Source organism: Chaetura pelagica, unplaced genomic scaffold, assembly GCF_000747805.2.
Source record: "Chaetura pelagica isolate M959 unplaced genomic scaffold, ChaPel_1.0 scaffold183, whole genome shotgun sequence".
In the NCBI taxonomy this organism is placed as follows: Eukaryota; Metazoa; Chordata; class Aves; order Apodiformes; family Apodidae; genus Chaetura; species Chaetura pelagica.
This window is the reverse complement of record NW_009952706.1, coordinates 776,031-788,113: the sequence shown is the minus strand read 5'-3', so window position 1 is coordinate 788,113 and position 12,083 is coordinate 776,031. Positions and strand designations below refer to the sequence as shown.

At 40.7% G+C, this 12,083-nt stretch overlaps 1 protein-coding gene across 1 annotated transcript in view; it reads right to left on the bottom strand.

The window, feature by feature from the left end:
• LOC104385735 (ankyrin repeat and KH domain-containing protein 1-like) overlaps positions 1-12,083 on the bottom strand; it is a 127,202-nt gene that overhangs the window by 15,457 nt on the left and 99,662 nt on the right. The window contains 9 exon segments of the mRNA XM_009994226.1: positions 2-490; positions 793-942; positions 3,935-4,081; positions 6,610-7,063; positions 7,375-7,549; positions 8,589-8,705; positions 9,003-9,098; positions 10,183-10,345; positions 10,969-11,144. Of these exon segments, the coding sequence (XP_009992528.1) occupies positions 2-490; positions 793-942; positions 3,935-4,081; positions 6,610-7,063; positions 7,375-7,549; positions 8,589-8,705; positions 9,003-9,098; positions 10,183-10,345; positions 10,969-11,144 (1,967 nt within the window).

The window sequence follows — 12,083 nt, the reverse complement described above, 5'->3', positions numbered from 1 at the left end:
ACTATGCTTTGGAGAGCTGTTCGTGCTGCCAGGGTTAACTGGTCTCACTGGGAATGGTCCCCAAGTGTTTGGTGAAGGCGAAAAAGTTCCTCCAAATTGAGCCATAGGCAAGCGAGGATGCCGGATCTGTTGCATAGTTTGAGCAGCCAGCAAGGCAAAATGAGGGTGAGAATAAGCTAGAGGAAGAGACACTGGAAAAGATGAGCGCACATTTGCTGGGACATTCTTGTTTATTTTGTTAGTAGGCTGGAAAGTAGATAGCGTTGATGACTGTGACGTGACTAGGGGTGGTGCTCCAAGAGGAAAGGAGTTCTTGCTTGAAGCAGTCGCAGTGTTGGCTCCAGATGAAAAGTTTGCATGGATTGATTTGGTACTTGAAGCAGGTGTTCTTATATGAGTTTTAGGAATCAAGTCTTCCAGTTCCTTGGCAGGATCTTGAATAAGGGCATTGATGAGTTGCACTGCGTATCGTGTTGATTCTGTGCCACCCCTAGAATAAAACCAAACATATTTATCTTTTGCAAAAGGATATGTTCCAATTTGTGCAACATTCTATAGTCTCCATTTTATACTGATCTGCAAGTCTAGTGCATATTTACTCCACATTTCTTGACATTTGCATATCTTAAGGATTGTCTTTGAAGAAGCAGGCCTTCAGTATATCTTGGCAGCAGTAACATATTTTCAGTCTAGTACCAGGAAGCTAAATATGTCCCCTCTTAAAAAGCAAACAAACTTCTTAATCAATGACATTGTGGACTTACTCAAGACTTTAATTTCTAGATACTATACCTTATAGTGATCATTCTCTCTCCGTTCTTATCCTTTTGCTTATCAACATCAATATGGGCACCAGTGACATCCTGAATTGCTGTGATGTTGCACCCACCTCTTCCCATTATTCTAGATACGACAGAAGCTGGGACAGACAATTTCTTTGACCTGTATCACAAAGATCACAAATCTGTGAAATACATTCAAACTTTTAAGTCATACAAAAAAATCCCTTGCTGTCTGACAGGTGGCTGAAGCAATTTTCTTAAGGTTCAGGACAGCAACTCTTTCTCTGCTTTTATTTTCTTCACCCTTTAGAGCCTCTTTAAAACTCCCTGACTCATTATCCTCAGTACCTGCTGACGATTCTCTAGAAGCATTTATTCCACCACTGTGATAAAACAGATGCACGTGCCTCATACTGCTTTAGAAACACTTTTGGATTTTATCTTGTGTATCTTGAAAGTAAGACAAATCCTTAGCTTATCAACTTAAATTTACATAAATAGAACTACTTCAAATATAAAAGCCCATGGCTCAGTTACTTTGATTGTTTATACCAAGGATTTATATCAAGGACTAGGTCATTTTCCAATGTTTTCCCAGTGATCAGCTCTCTAATACCACTTGCATTCACAACCCTTTTAGTATCCACCTCTCAGACGTCAAGATCTGAAAAATTACTTGGTGACACTACACAATAGTGGCTGGCAGCCAGTTAAACTGTGCAGTTCTGTGATTTAAGGAACTGCTGGAAGCTGCTGTGGAGGTGGAGGCAGCACACGTTTTCAGAAGCAGGCTCCCTGACAGGTCACAACACTAACTTGGGTTCAGTCAAGTAAGTCCACAGGATTCTTCTAGTTCACCTGGTATTGGTGGGTCAGTGCAGGCATACAGTACTGGGAAGTCCTTGAACACAAGCTATGTCTGCATCCAGACACCAGACAAGGTCTCTCTGGGGCATCACTGTCTTCAGACTTTAAAGAGTGGACTTCTCAAGCCCCTACACCACTTGCCAGTGCTGTGCAATAGTTCAACACTGAACAATTAGAGAGGATTCCAAGGGGTTTCAGAAACCAATGACCACAGTGCAGGTATCTACGAATCACTGCTACCCCTGAAAAGGCTGCCAGCTTCTCCTTGCTATTTCAGTCCTGGAAATTTTCAAGTAACTTGATCTTCAGGAAATTGTTTCTCCTTTAACATAACTTAAAGGAAATTTATTTTTTTTTTAAACACATCTAAATACAGGGAAATGTTCTAAAGCCTTGACTCATCTCGTCAAGGTGTTTTTTTCTTACCTCCTCTCCTGCCAGAAGAGCATGCTGCAACCCTCCTCATTCTCAGAAACTAGGTTCTCAGAGCATGTACCCTACTCTCCTTTCAAGGCTGTTTCATGCCTTGGGTTTTCTTCCTCCCTTAACCCTCTCTCCATCTAGACATCCCAGTCACTCCCTCCCCAAATCAGAGCTTCCATCAGCACCCGATTTTCAAGACATGCCCACATTATTCACCAGGCTCAGAACTGTACCTTAGTTTGCTTCCACCCCAGCCCACTAGGAACCCCACACCACCACCTTTGACAACTTTCCTCCTCCAGGAGAGCTCACTCCAATGCCCAGGCTCCTGCCTACCCATCCCCAATGCTGCTTCCCTCCGTCCCCACCAAGCTCTATGGTTTTTACCTTGAAAAATGCCCAAACCAGTACCTTTTTGCTCCTGAACAGCAGCGCCCTCCTCTCTGCAGCTGAAATTGCTCGATTGGTGTTGGCTGCAGAGTGTTGCTAGGAGGAGGGTCTTTCAAAACTCTGCCTACTTGCCTGTGAAGGATAGAAGGGATGTTTTCATTGGTTACTTGTTTGGTAAACATCCCTTCTCACCAGGGGCATATGCAAGGGAAGAGGGAAGAAGAAAAACTCTTGCTGAGACCAGGAGAGACTTTAGGAGAGGAAGCCATTGCAGCTCCAGGACATTTTGCATACACACCTAAATTCACCAAAAAAGCTCTTTGGTGGGACATACGCATCCATCAGCCAGTGCACAGCCAACACCAGGGCAAAACACTTGATGGATGTGTTCTTTATGACACAAGGCCTGATTCCTTAGGGTTGAGTAAAGATCAGGTTTTGGATGCCATCTCTAGAGCCCTACCATCTCCAGCAGAAGAGCAGACAATACCCAATCAAGCAGCTGAGATGTGCCTGTGAGACTCAAAAGAGACCCAGGAGGAGAGATGGAGCAGCTCCAGGGTCTATAGTAGGGTCTGTGTGCAGCCCTGAAGAGTCAGCTGCTTATTGAACAGTTTCATGCCTGCACAACTCACCAATTGGTGGGCAGTCTGCAACCATACATTTATAGCAAGCCCACGTCACAGTGGAGAACTCCATTTGTGAACAGAACAAAAGGTAAAGACCAAACTAACTCTCTAAGGGTTCAAACACTTAAATTTTCAGGCTCATCTGCCTTTCTAACTTTTATTAAGAACAGGCTGTGGCTTCCACTAATCTGAATGCATTATATAGTCCATACTATTCCATTGTCTGCACATAGCCTAAAATTCTCCAAAATGAGCATATTTGGTCATTACCATTGCAGAGCACAAAAGCAGGAGGGTATCAGAAATGCACCCAAAGCATCTGACACTTATATGTTCATGCTGTATTCCTTTTTAATAAAGACAACAAAAAAGGAAAGTTAGATGATCACTTCCAGTTACAAGCAGTAGGCATATCATAAAGGTCACAGAAAAGAGACTGGGGTGTTAATGGGCATATAATAAAAACTCTGTACATTTGCAAAGGTAAAGTTTGCTTTACAGAAAATCTTTACATCTAACAGCATCTCTAGTAATCACTGTAAGGTGACAAGATTTTGCATGGCGATCAAGGTGACCACCCAAAGAACAATGAATTTTAGCCTTGAAGAGATCATCCACCTCTCCTCTACACTACTAACATTCATCCTGCCCTTAGTTCATTTGCAATCAATCATGTCCTGTAGGGGCTTTTTACTGCCATCTGCTCTCCCTTCCTTTTATCTTATCCTCACATCCTTTACTCCACTGAATCACAGGCAAAGAAAACCCTTGTGCCAAATGAGTAACATTTACAAGCCAAAAAGCTCACAGACAGTTTTTTAGACATATAATCGAAATCTTTACCTTCTAACCACTTCTTTCCAGCCTTCTTCTCTTTTCTGGCCTCTTTTTGGACTAGTCAGATTCAGCTTTACATTTGGAGAGGTCAGAGGCAGGGAAACCGGCTTATAAGCAGTTGACAAAGAATTTGAATGACCTTCACCATCAAGTCTGGGAACAGAAATGTCTAGATTACAAATTACAGAATAAAATGACAGCATTGCAGGATACATTTCTGCAGCTTAAAACTGTTAGCATTAACTGTTTTCATTCTTATTTTCTACCTGGAACAACTGTTCAGAAGCACTAAGGACATCAGATGAAAACAGTCTTACAGGGAGTGCAAAGCCATTTAGGCACATCCTGATTATGTGTCTATACTGTGTTCTCCTTTTTCAATAGCTTTTCAAGCTACTTACTGCTAGGTATTTTAAAGCTATAATTATTTTGGTAATGTGTTTCTTACTAAGTATTTGAAAATGTCTTGTCTTTCAGCTCTTATTGTTACAGATTCCCTGGAAAGGGCTCCTACCCCTTGCTCCTCATTTTATGAATGGGTAACAGAGGCACAAATATTTGAGCATATTTATGTATTTCAGTCCCAGAGGCATCAGCTTGGAAGCATATGCCCAAATATTGCTACCTGTGCTAATACAGCTGTAGCAATAGTGTAGTGATACAAACAACACAAAATCTGGGAGAGAAAGAGAAAGAAGAGGCAAACACATCAGGCTAACCAATCTATGTGGAGGTGAAAAAAAAAAATAAGCTGCAGTGGGAGCTCACAAGTTCATCTGCAGCACTGAAACACAGGCAGCAATCTTTACAAGTCACTGAAAAACTAGCCTTCTATGATGTGACCCAGCAAATCTATGACATAGCTGGAAAATTTACAGAAGACCTCATACTCAAGCTATCCTGCTGAGCATCACTCCTCCTCTTTGTTATATACAAGTGTATATGCATCCATTTTTTTCCCCACTTACAGGATTTTATGTTCTTTATGCCCTCTTGCAGGGCAACTGTTTATGCTAAACTTCATACAAACTTTAGAGATCTCTACACCTTCCAGTAAGCCAAGTGTACTGATGATTTGAAAAGCAACATTTAGACAAAATGCCTTTTAAAAAGGCAGCATATTAGGTTTTAGCTCTCTGATAATAAACCTGCCCAAGGCATTTGAAAGTTCTACAGAAAACTACATGTCCCCAGAAAACTGTAAGATCGAGGCAAAGAGAACAAGAACATGCATACAGAAGGAAAAATTGAGGCCATTATGGAATCTTGATTCCAGAGTAGATTTTAAAAGCTTTTTAGGTATGTTTTCAGAAAAGCGTTGTTACCATGTCTGAGTTTAAGTTTCAATTACAGTAGCCTTGTCATTGGCATATCTATTCAGGAAAAGGAAATTTAGAAATGACCTTCAGATAAAAGTCTGCCCACTGCAAAAGCAAAGGAGAACCTTCAAAACTTGATAAAATACGCTAGCCCCATTTTGATATTTATATACTGTCTTGTTTCTTAGGTGTACTTTACTTAACAGAAGCATCTCTTCTAACAAGGAGTGAGAAGTATGCATTTTGTTAATGCTGCTGTAATGAACTGCACAGGATTCCAAGGTTTTTGTAAGAGTCCAAGGCAGGAATAATTTGCAGTCAAAAAACAGGACAAAATCCAATTTCTAACATTCTTAAAGGGTAATCTGAAACACACATTCCCCCCAACCACAAGGGCTAACAAATCCACTCATTCTGCACCCAACTTTAATCTAGGGGGAAAAAAACCAGAAAATTCCAACTCTTCCCACTCCCAGAAAAGTGCCTCAATCCATCTGCCAACTGCCCTCTTGCTTGGTGCCCTTTTTGATCCTGTAATGCTTGTGTTCTTACAGAAGCTGGGAGCTGGGTTCTCAGTCAGCCACGTGTCCTGTACCCCCATGCCATCTCCCCTCTCTTAATGCAGGAAAATAAATGAAAAAAGAAACATATGGAGGATCAGACTCATACTATTTAGATGTAAAAATAAGCAAAGACTACAGATGCAGATGGGATTTAAGCTTTTTGATTCAGACTAATGACCTAATCAGAATTATTAGCTCATTCCCTGGCAACTGAATGCACTTTCAAACCATTCATACAGCCCCTATACAGTCACTGAGTTCTTCTGACTCTCACCTCTGGCTTGACAAGGTTAAATCAAACTGGCCATCCACCTGGCAGGCAAAATGCACAGAGTCATCAACTTCTTCACTCCTTAAAAAAAAAGATTACAATTCAAATGAGTTGATGATGAAACCACAAACAATTACAAAGCAATGAAACCACTTCTGTAACTAGATTGTAACTAAAGCTGGCACTTCCTTTTTAAATTCCCAGCATATCCACTTGAAAAAATATTCTAATAAAGCTGACAACGCAACATGGATGCTTAAGAACCACAGAGAGAAAACTGGCTGGTTTGCTGAAGTAGTATTACAAACTAGTCAGCAGTGCAAAAAAAACATCTCATCTTTACCATCTTGAAGAGGCTGCACTCAACAGACTTGACAGTATTATTTAATAGCTACACGAAAAAAGCAAATTCAGTCTCAGAAGACTTTGGGGAAGGTACCAGCCGGTGTAAAGCTTAAGCTACAGAAAATTTCCTTTGGCATAGGTAAAACTCTGTGGAACAAGAGGGGAGCAATATGGCAGTCTCACCTCATTGGTGTTTTTGAAGCTGAGGTGCCCGTTTTTTCTTCCTGAGAGGGGATAAGCAAAGAGGCATAGCGCCGCTCGGAAGAATTGGTGTCCATTGTGAAGTTCAACTCTTGGCTTTTACCTCCACTGCTGCTTTCACTATTGCAATCTGTGCTATCCAAGTTATCTGAATCACTATTCCCACTTGCACCACCACCTCTTGGCTCTCCATTTATTTTATTTTTATCTGCTTTTTGCTGCGCTAGAGATATATGTTGATCTGGCAAAATTATTTGCATATTCTGAGGAGTCTCTTTTGTTTTATTTTTCTTATTTTTTCTGTTTGTGCTGGGGGTAGTCACCACATTAGCTCTCTTCTTCCCAAAGGCATTTGTGAAAGTAGCTGAAGTTGCAGAAATTCCAATTGTAGTTGTAGTAGTTGCACTAGGAGGCTCTATAGGAACTTCTTGCTCCACTGAAAGAAAAACAGTGGATATACAATCAAAATCCACAAAATACAGAAATCAGTGCCCTGAGCTGTCAGACTGTTCACACCACATTCAGCTCTAAGTCCTCCCAGAGTGAAAGACTTCACAAAGGAGGAGAAAGGGGAACAAAGGAGTTTTGCCAGGAACTCTTGACTGTAGGAAGGATGAACCAGGGCAGAGGCTATGCAACAATGTCACAGTACCAGATAAACCAGCTATCAAACAGATACTCTTACCTAGACGGTTTAAAAAAGACACCCCCACAAATACATTGCTCATAGAAATACTTGCTCTTTACCTTCATCATCATTTTCTTCCTCATCATCATCTTCTTGCAGTTCCAGAGTTTCTTTAGGCTTGTTCTCTTCATCTTCTTCTTGTTTTCTTTTTTGTTCCTCTTTCTTCTTCTTTCTCTTTTCCTTTCTTTTCTCCCTTTTAGCTGCAAGAGCTTGTTTTCTGCTCTCCTCTCTTGACTATGTAGGATAAAAAGATCCATATTTAAACAATTTCACACAGACTAACTATACTATAATTCAGATCTTCCCTAGATATTTGTGGGGGGGAGAAAGTAGAGGACGATGAACTAGAATGACCCTGTCAAATACTAAATCATTACACAGAAACTGGGCAGACCTTATGGAATAACAGGACCAGCTGGTTCCAGAACTTCTAAGGAATGACAACAAAATACCAACCAAAACAGAGGTATTGTAAGAACTTAGTTTTACTGGAAAACCAGCAAAGTCTCTCATCATCTCAGTCACTTCTCAAAAAAAAGTCAGTAACCTCTTTAATATTTTTGAAACAATGTTCAAATTTTTTACTAAAAAATATCTTCCAGAGTAATTTACATAAAAACCAGCACTAATTTTAACCACTTTTTTTAATGTAGGGAATCAGTCAAGTCAACTATCAACATTCCAGCTTTGCACAGCAACTGATGGGTATTTCACAAGTCAGTAACCTGGAAAATTTGATACACTAATAAGGAACTTGTTCTTAAAAAGTATTAAGAGACCCCACTAAAGAGTCGTTAAGAAGTGTCTGCATTACTTTTTATGCTTCACAGTATTCTAAGTGAGGGAGAAGTTTTTCCCCACTATCTGCTCAACTCCACACAGCTACTTGGGCAGCTCATAGGCTCTTCTTCATACCTCTGAGCAGATGTCCACACAATGCTTATGGACTCCCAGCTTACAGAACATAGCATGTACCACACCCCTGAGACCAAAGACATCCCTTATTAACACGTTTATCCGTGTTGAAAGAATGCAAGGAGCTGTTACCTCATGCCAAGTCCAAGCTTTCTTAAGAAGGACAACAGATTGACTGAAGCAGAAGTCAGTTCTGATTTGCCACTCTCAGTATACACTTCACTTGTTGTATATTAGCAAAAGTAAAGCACATACAGTCACAGCATGAAGGACCACTGCCTCAAGAAGCATCATCAGGAAATACAGCCTATACATTAATACCAACAGTTATGCTGCACCACAGCAACTCTCTACTCACTTTTTCCAGGTCTAGCTCCTTCAGCAATATAGTTGCATTCTTATTCGCTTCTGCAGCCTGCTGGTCTTTAGCTTTCACAATTGTCTCCACACACTGGTGACACTTTTTCAACAGGTCCTGGAATGCAAACTTGTCTTACTACCTCTGTGATAAACTAAAACTGATGAATGAGGATTGCACTACAAACATGACATTAGTTTTCCTGTATTCATAAACATACGAACTATTTCAACAGAACAGGACTCCAAATGCCTATTTTTTTTCCAGTTCTGTACAAACTGAAAAATGAAAAAAAGGATAAACCTCCTAAACAAATGTACATGAGTAAACAGGTACATCCAGATTTTGAATACTTAAGAATTTGTATTTTCACTGAAAATAAGGGAAAGTGTCTTTTTCTAAAATGAAACTCACCTTGTCAGTTATTGTTGCTATGTACCGCATGCATTCAATGTCCGAAGGAAACTGGTTAACTTCTTTCACCAGGAACTGAACTACTTTCACGTGCCCCTAGGATAGCAAAGAAAATTCTAATCTCTTGTATCTGATTGTCAACATCAGTCACGAAAATAACAGTTTGATACTGCTTAGTCCAATGCAAAAGATCACGAATAAGTAAGAACATTTCTGGCAAGCTGCTGTTGGGGAAGAAAGGCAGTTTGTGTTTGCTGAGGGTTGACAGCACTCATACTGTTCTGCAAAGAAGCTCTGCCACAAGTAACTTCTTATTTTAAAATACAAAGACCAAACCAGGCCCAAGGGCAGAGGCAGCTGTTCATGTTTTTAGTGACACCCAAGAAGATGCTCCCTAAGACTCCACCTGTGGCCCCAACCCACACTCTTGCCACTCATGCTGTGCAGCTTAGATTGCTCAATTATAAGGTAAATCTGAACAGGGAACTGAGCCATCAAATCCTGGCAAACAGGATTCCTCTGCTGATGGATCCACTCACTGTTGGGGCACACTGTGCAACCACACCAAAAGCATCCAGCTGTTGCCTCTGAAGTTGTTTGAAAGCACTGGAAGGACAGCAGTGGCATGCTCAGTATTGCTGTACCCCTATTTGATATTTTGTTAAAGGCAAAGAAACTACATTGAATAAATTCCTCTGCTATAGCTATGCTCCTTGCATCCCACAATTTAACTGATGAAACCATGGCAAAGCAATGTCCTTCCTGCCAAGATTAAAAGGCAGTGACAAAAGGGCTGACTAAACAAAGTGTCCCACTCAACAACAAACCAGAAAGGAAACAGAAGCACAGGAGTCAGGACAGGTTATTACAGACTGGTATTTTGTTCATCTCAAAAAGCAGGACTGAAACAAGCAGCATAATCCCCAGAAATTTTGAGTGGACAGTGGTAATCCTGAGAAATCTCAAACAGGGAAAGATTTTAGAAAGCCTATAGCTGGAAATAATAAAGTTGACATGGTTTATGGAACAAAGATTTTATCCTCTCAATAATTGTATCAGTGTGAAGGATGCAGGTTATGGCTTCTTGAAAGCTGGCATTTTATCAAGTAGTATTTTTACTGTGATAAATTTTCATTCTTCCAAAAGCAAGCATTTGGAATTAAGAACAAATGTCTCCTACCTTGCGGAACGCTGACATAAGAGGTGTAATTTTCCGATTATCTGCAGCATCCACATCTGCTCCTGCTTGCACAAGCAACTGAACCACATCATAGTGACCACCATTGGCTGCCAACCACAGAGGTGTATTTCCTTTCTTGTTACGGACATCAATGTGTGCTCCTCTAAAAAAAGTACAAGTATAAACAAGTGAAACAAAGTGGAAGTTAGGAAGTAAGGTGATGTAAGATCAGAGTACAGTTAGATACATAAATATAATTGCTATAATCTAGTGGCTAGATAGAGAAATTCTGTCCCTGAAATCTGCCTTAAAAGTTGCAGCGTAGTGACAGGGATTTTTTAAGCCTCCCTTACAGAAAGGAACATTCATCTAACGTAGCCTACTACACCACAGCTCTACAACTAGCAACCACAGCTCCTTTACATTATCATTCATGGGTGACTACCCACAGAACAAAGCAGCCCCTTGAGATTTTAGGAGCGCACAGGATTGTGCTTGAAGAGTTCAAGAGCTCTTTCAGGCTTTGTCCTCCAGGTGACAGTGGGGAAAAGCTCATGTAGGAATTTCTGGATTAAGACAGAGTTGCCAAGCCAGATACTGTTTGCTTACCTCAGGTCCCAGCTGCCTATTTAACTTAATTGATACTGGAATAGCAGGATACTCCAGGATAACACTGGAGAGGAGGGAACAGATATTTCCAAACCTTCCCATTCCCTTTGCTCTCAGATACACAAGGTCATGTAAAGAGGGCACCCTGTGTGCGGGTAATGTGAAGAAATAATTTACCGATTAATGAGAAGCTCACAGAACTTGTAGTGACCCTTATCTGCTGCAATTGTTAAAGCTGTATCTCTTGAGGAAGGCACAGGTGGAGCATTAACATCTGCTCCTTTATCAAGAAGGACCCTTCCAACCTCTGCATATCCTCCTGAAGCTGCTTCCATCAGAGGTGTGAGACCAGTCTGTGCAAAGAGAATGAGTTACACAGTGTGAAATGTGTACAATATGCTTTGGATAAGACATAAATTATTTCTAAACAGAAAAATCAGACTTCTAAAAAATTATTTAGCTTCTTATATTTAGCCTAACTTCAAGCAGTTGCTTTCTCAAAAACAAAACAAAACAAAACAACCCAACAACCAACACAAACAAAAAACCCAAAAACCAAATGCTCTTGGGCTTTGATTTATACAAATGCAGGCAAAATGTTTTTTTTGCCAGATACTTGTCTCAACAGCAAAAACAAAGTTTACAACAGGATCTACAAAAACCAGAGGTTAGAACAGATCCAAATGAAGACACATGTGCTTCTATGAAAATGCTCAGACACTGACTTTATGCTTTTCTCTAGCCTCCCTTAGGGCTGAGGTTGATCTGGGCCCAACTTAGTTGCCAGGCCAGACTGTTAAATAAACTTATACCAGCTGCTAGCATGCCCAACTGACCATTTGAGAGCTGGCTTTTATCCATATCCCCTTTTCTCCAGCCAGTCATTCCAGAAGCAGGCGGGGTAGACAGACACAGCAATTATTTCAGCAGCCTTAGGAGTTACCAAAAATTCCTTTGTGCTGGGGAAATCAGTCTGGCTGTCTATACAAGCTTTAAGCTTGCTTTATGGCAGGAGACACAAAGCTGTCCCAGAGCACCAAAGGATGGGACCTGTGGAGCATTTCAGAGGCACAGAAAGTCACAGTACTGAAGCCATGGGTTCTATGTAAAAGCAACGTAAAAGCTTTACAAAGTTTGATTGCACTACTTCTGTTGTAGACAAGAAATCTGTTCTACGTGGGAATCACCATAAGCAACACAACTGTCTTCCTGCCTGGACACCACTCATATGTAAAAACATGTCAAACTATCTGTTCTGTTAGTGAGTATCACATCAAGCTTCAACCCAACAA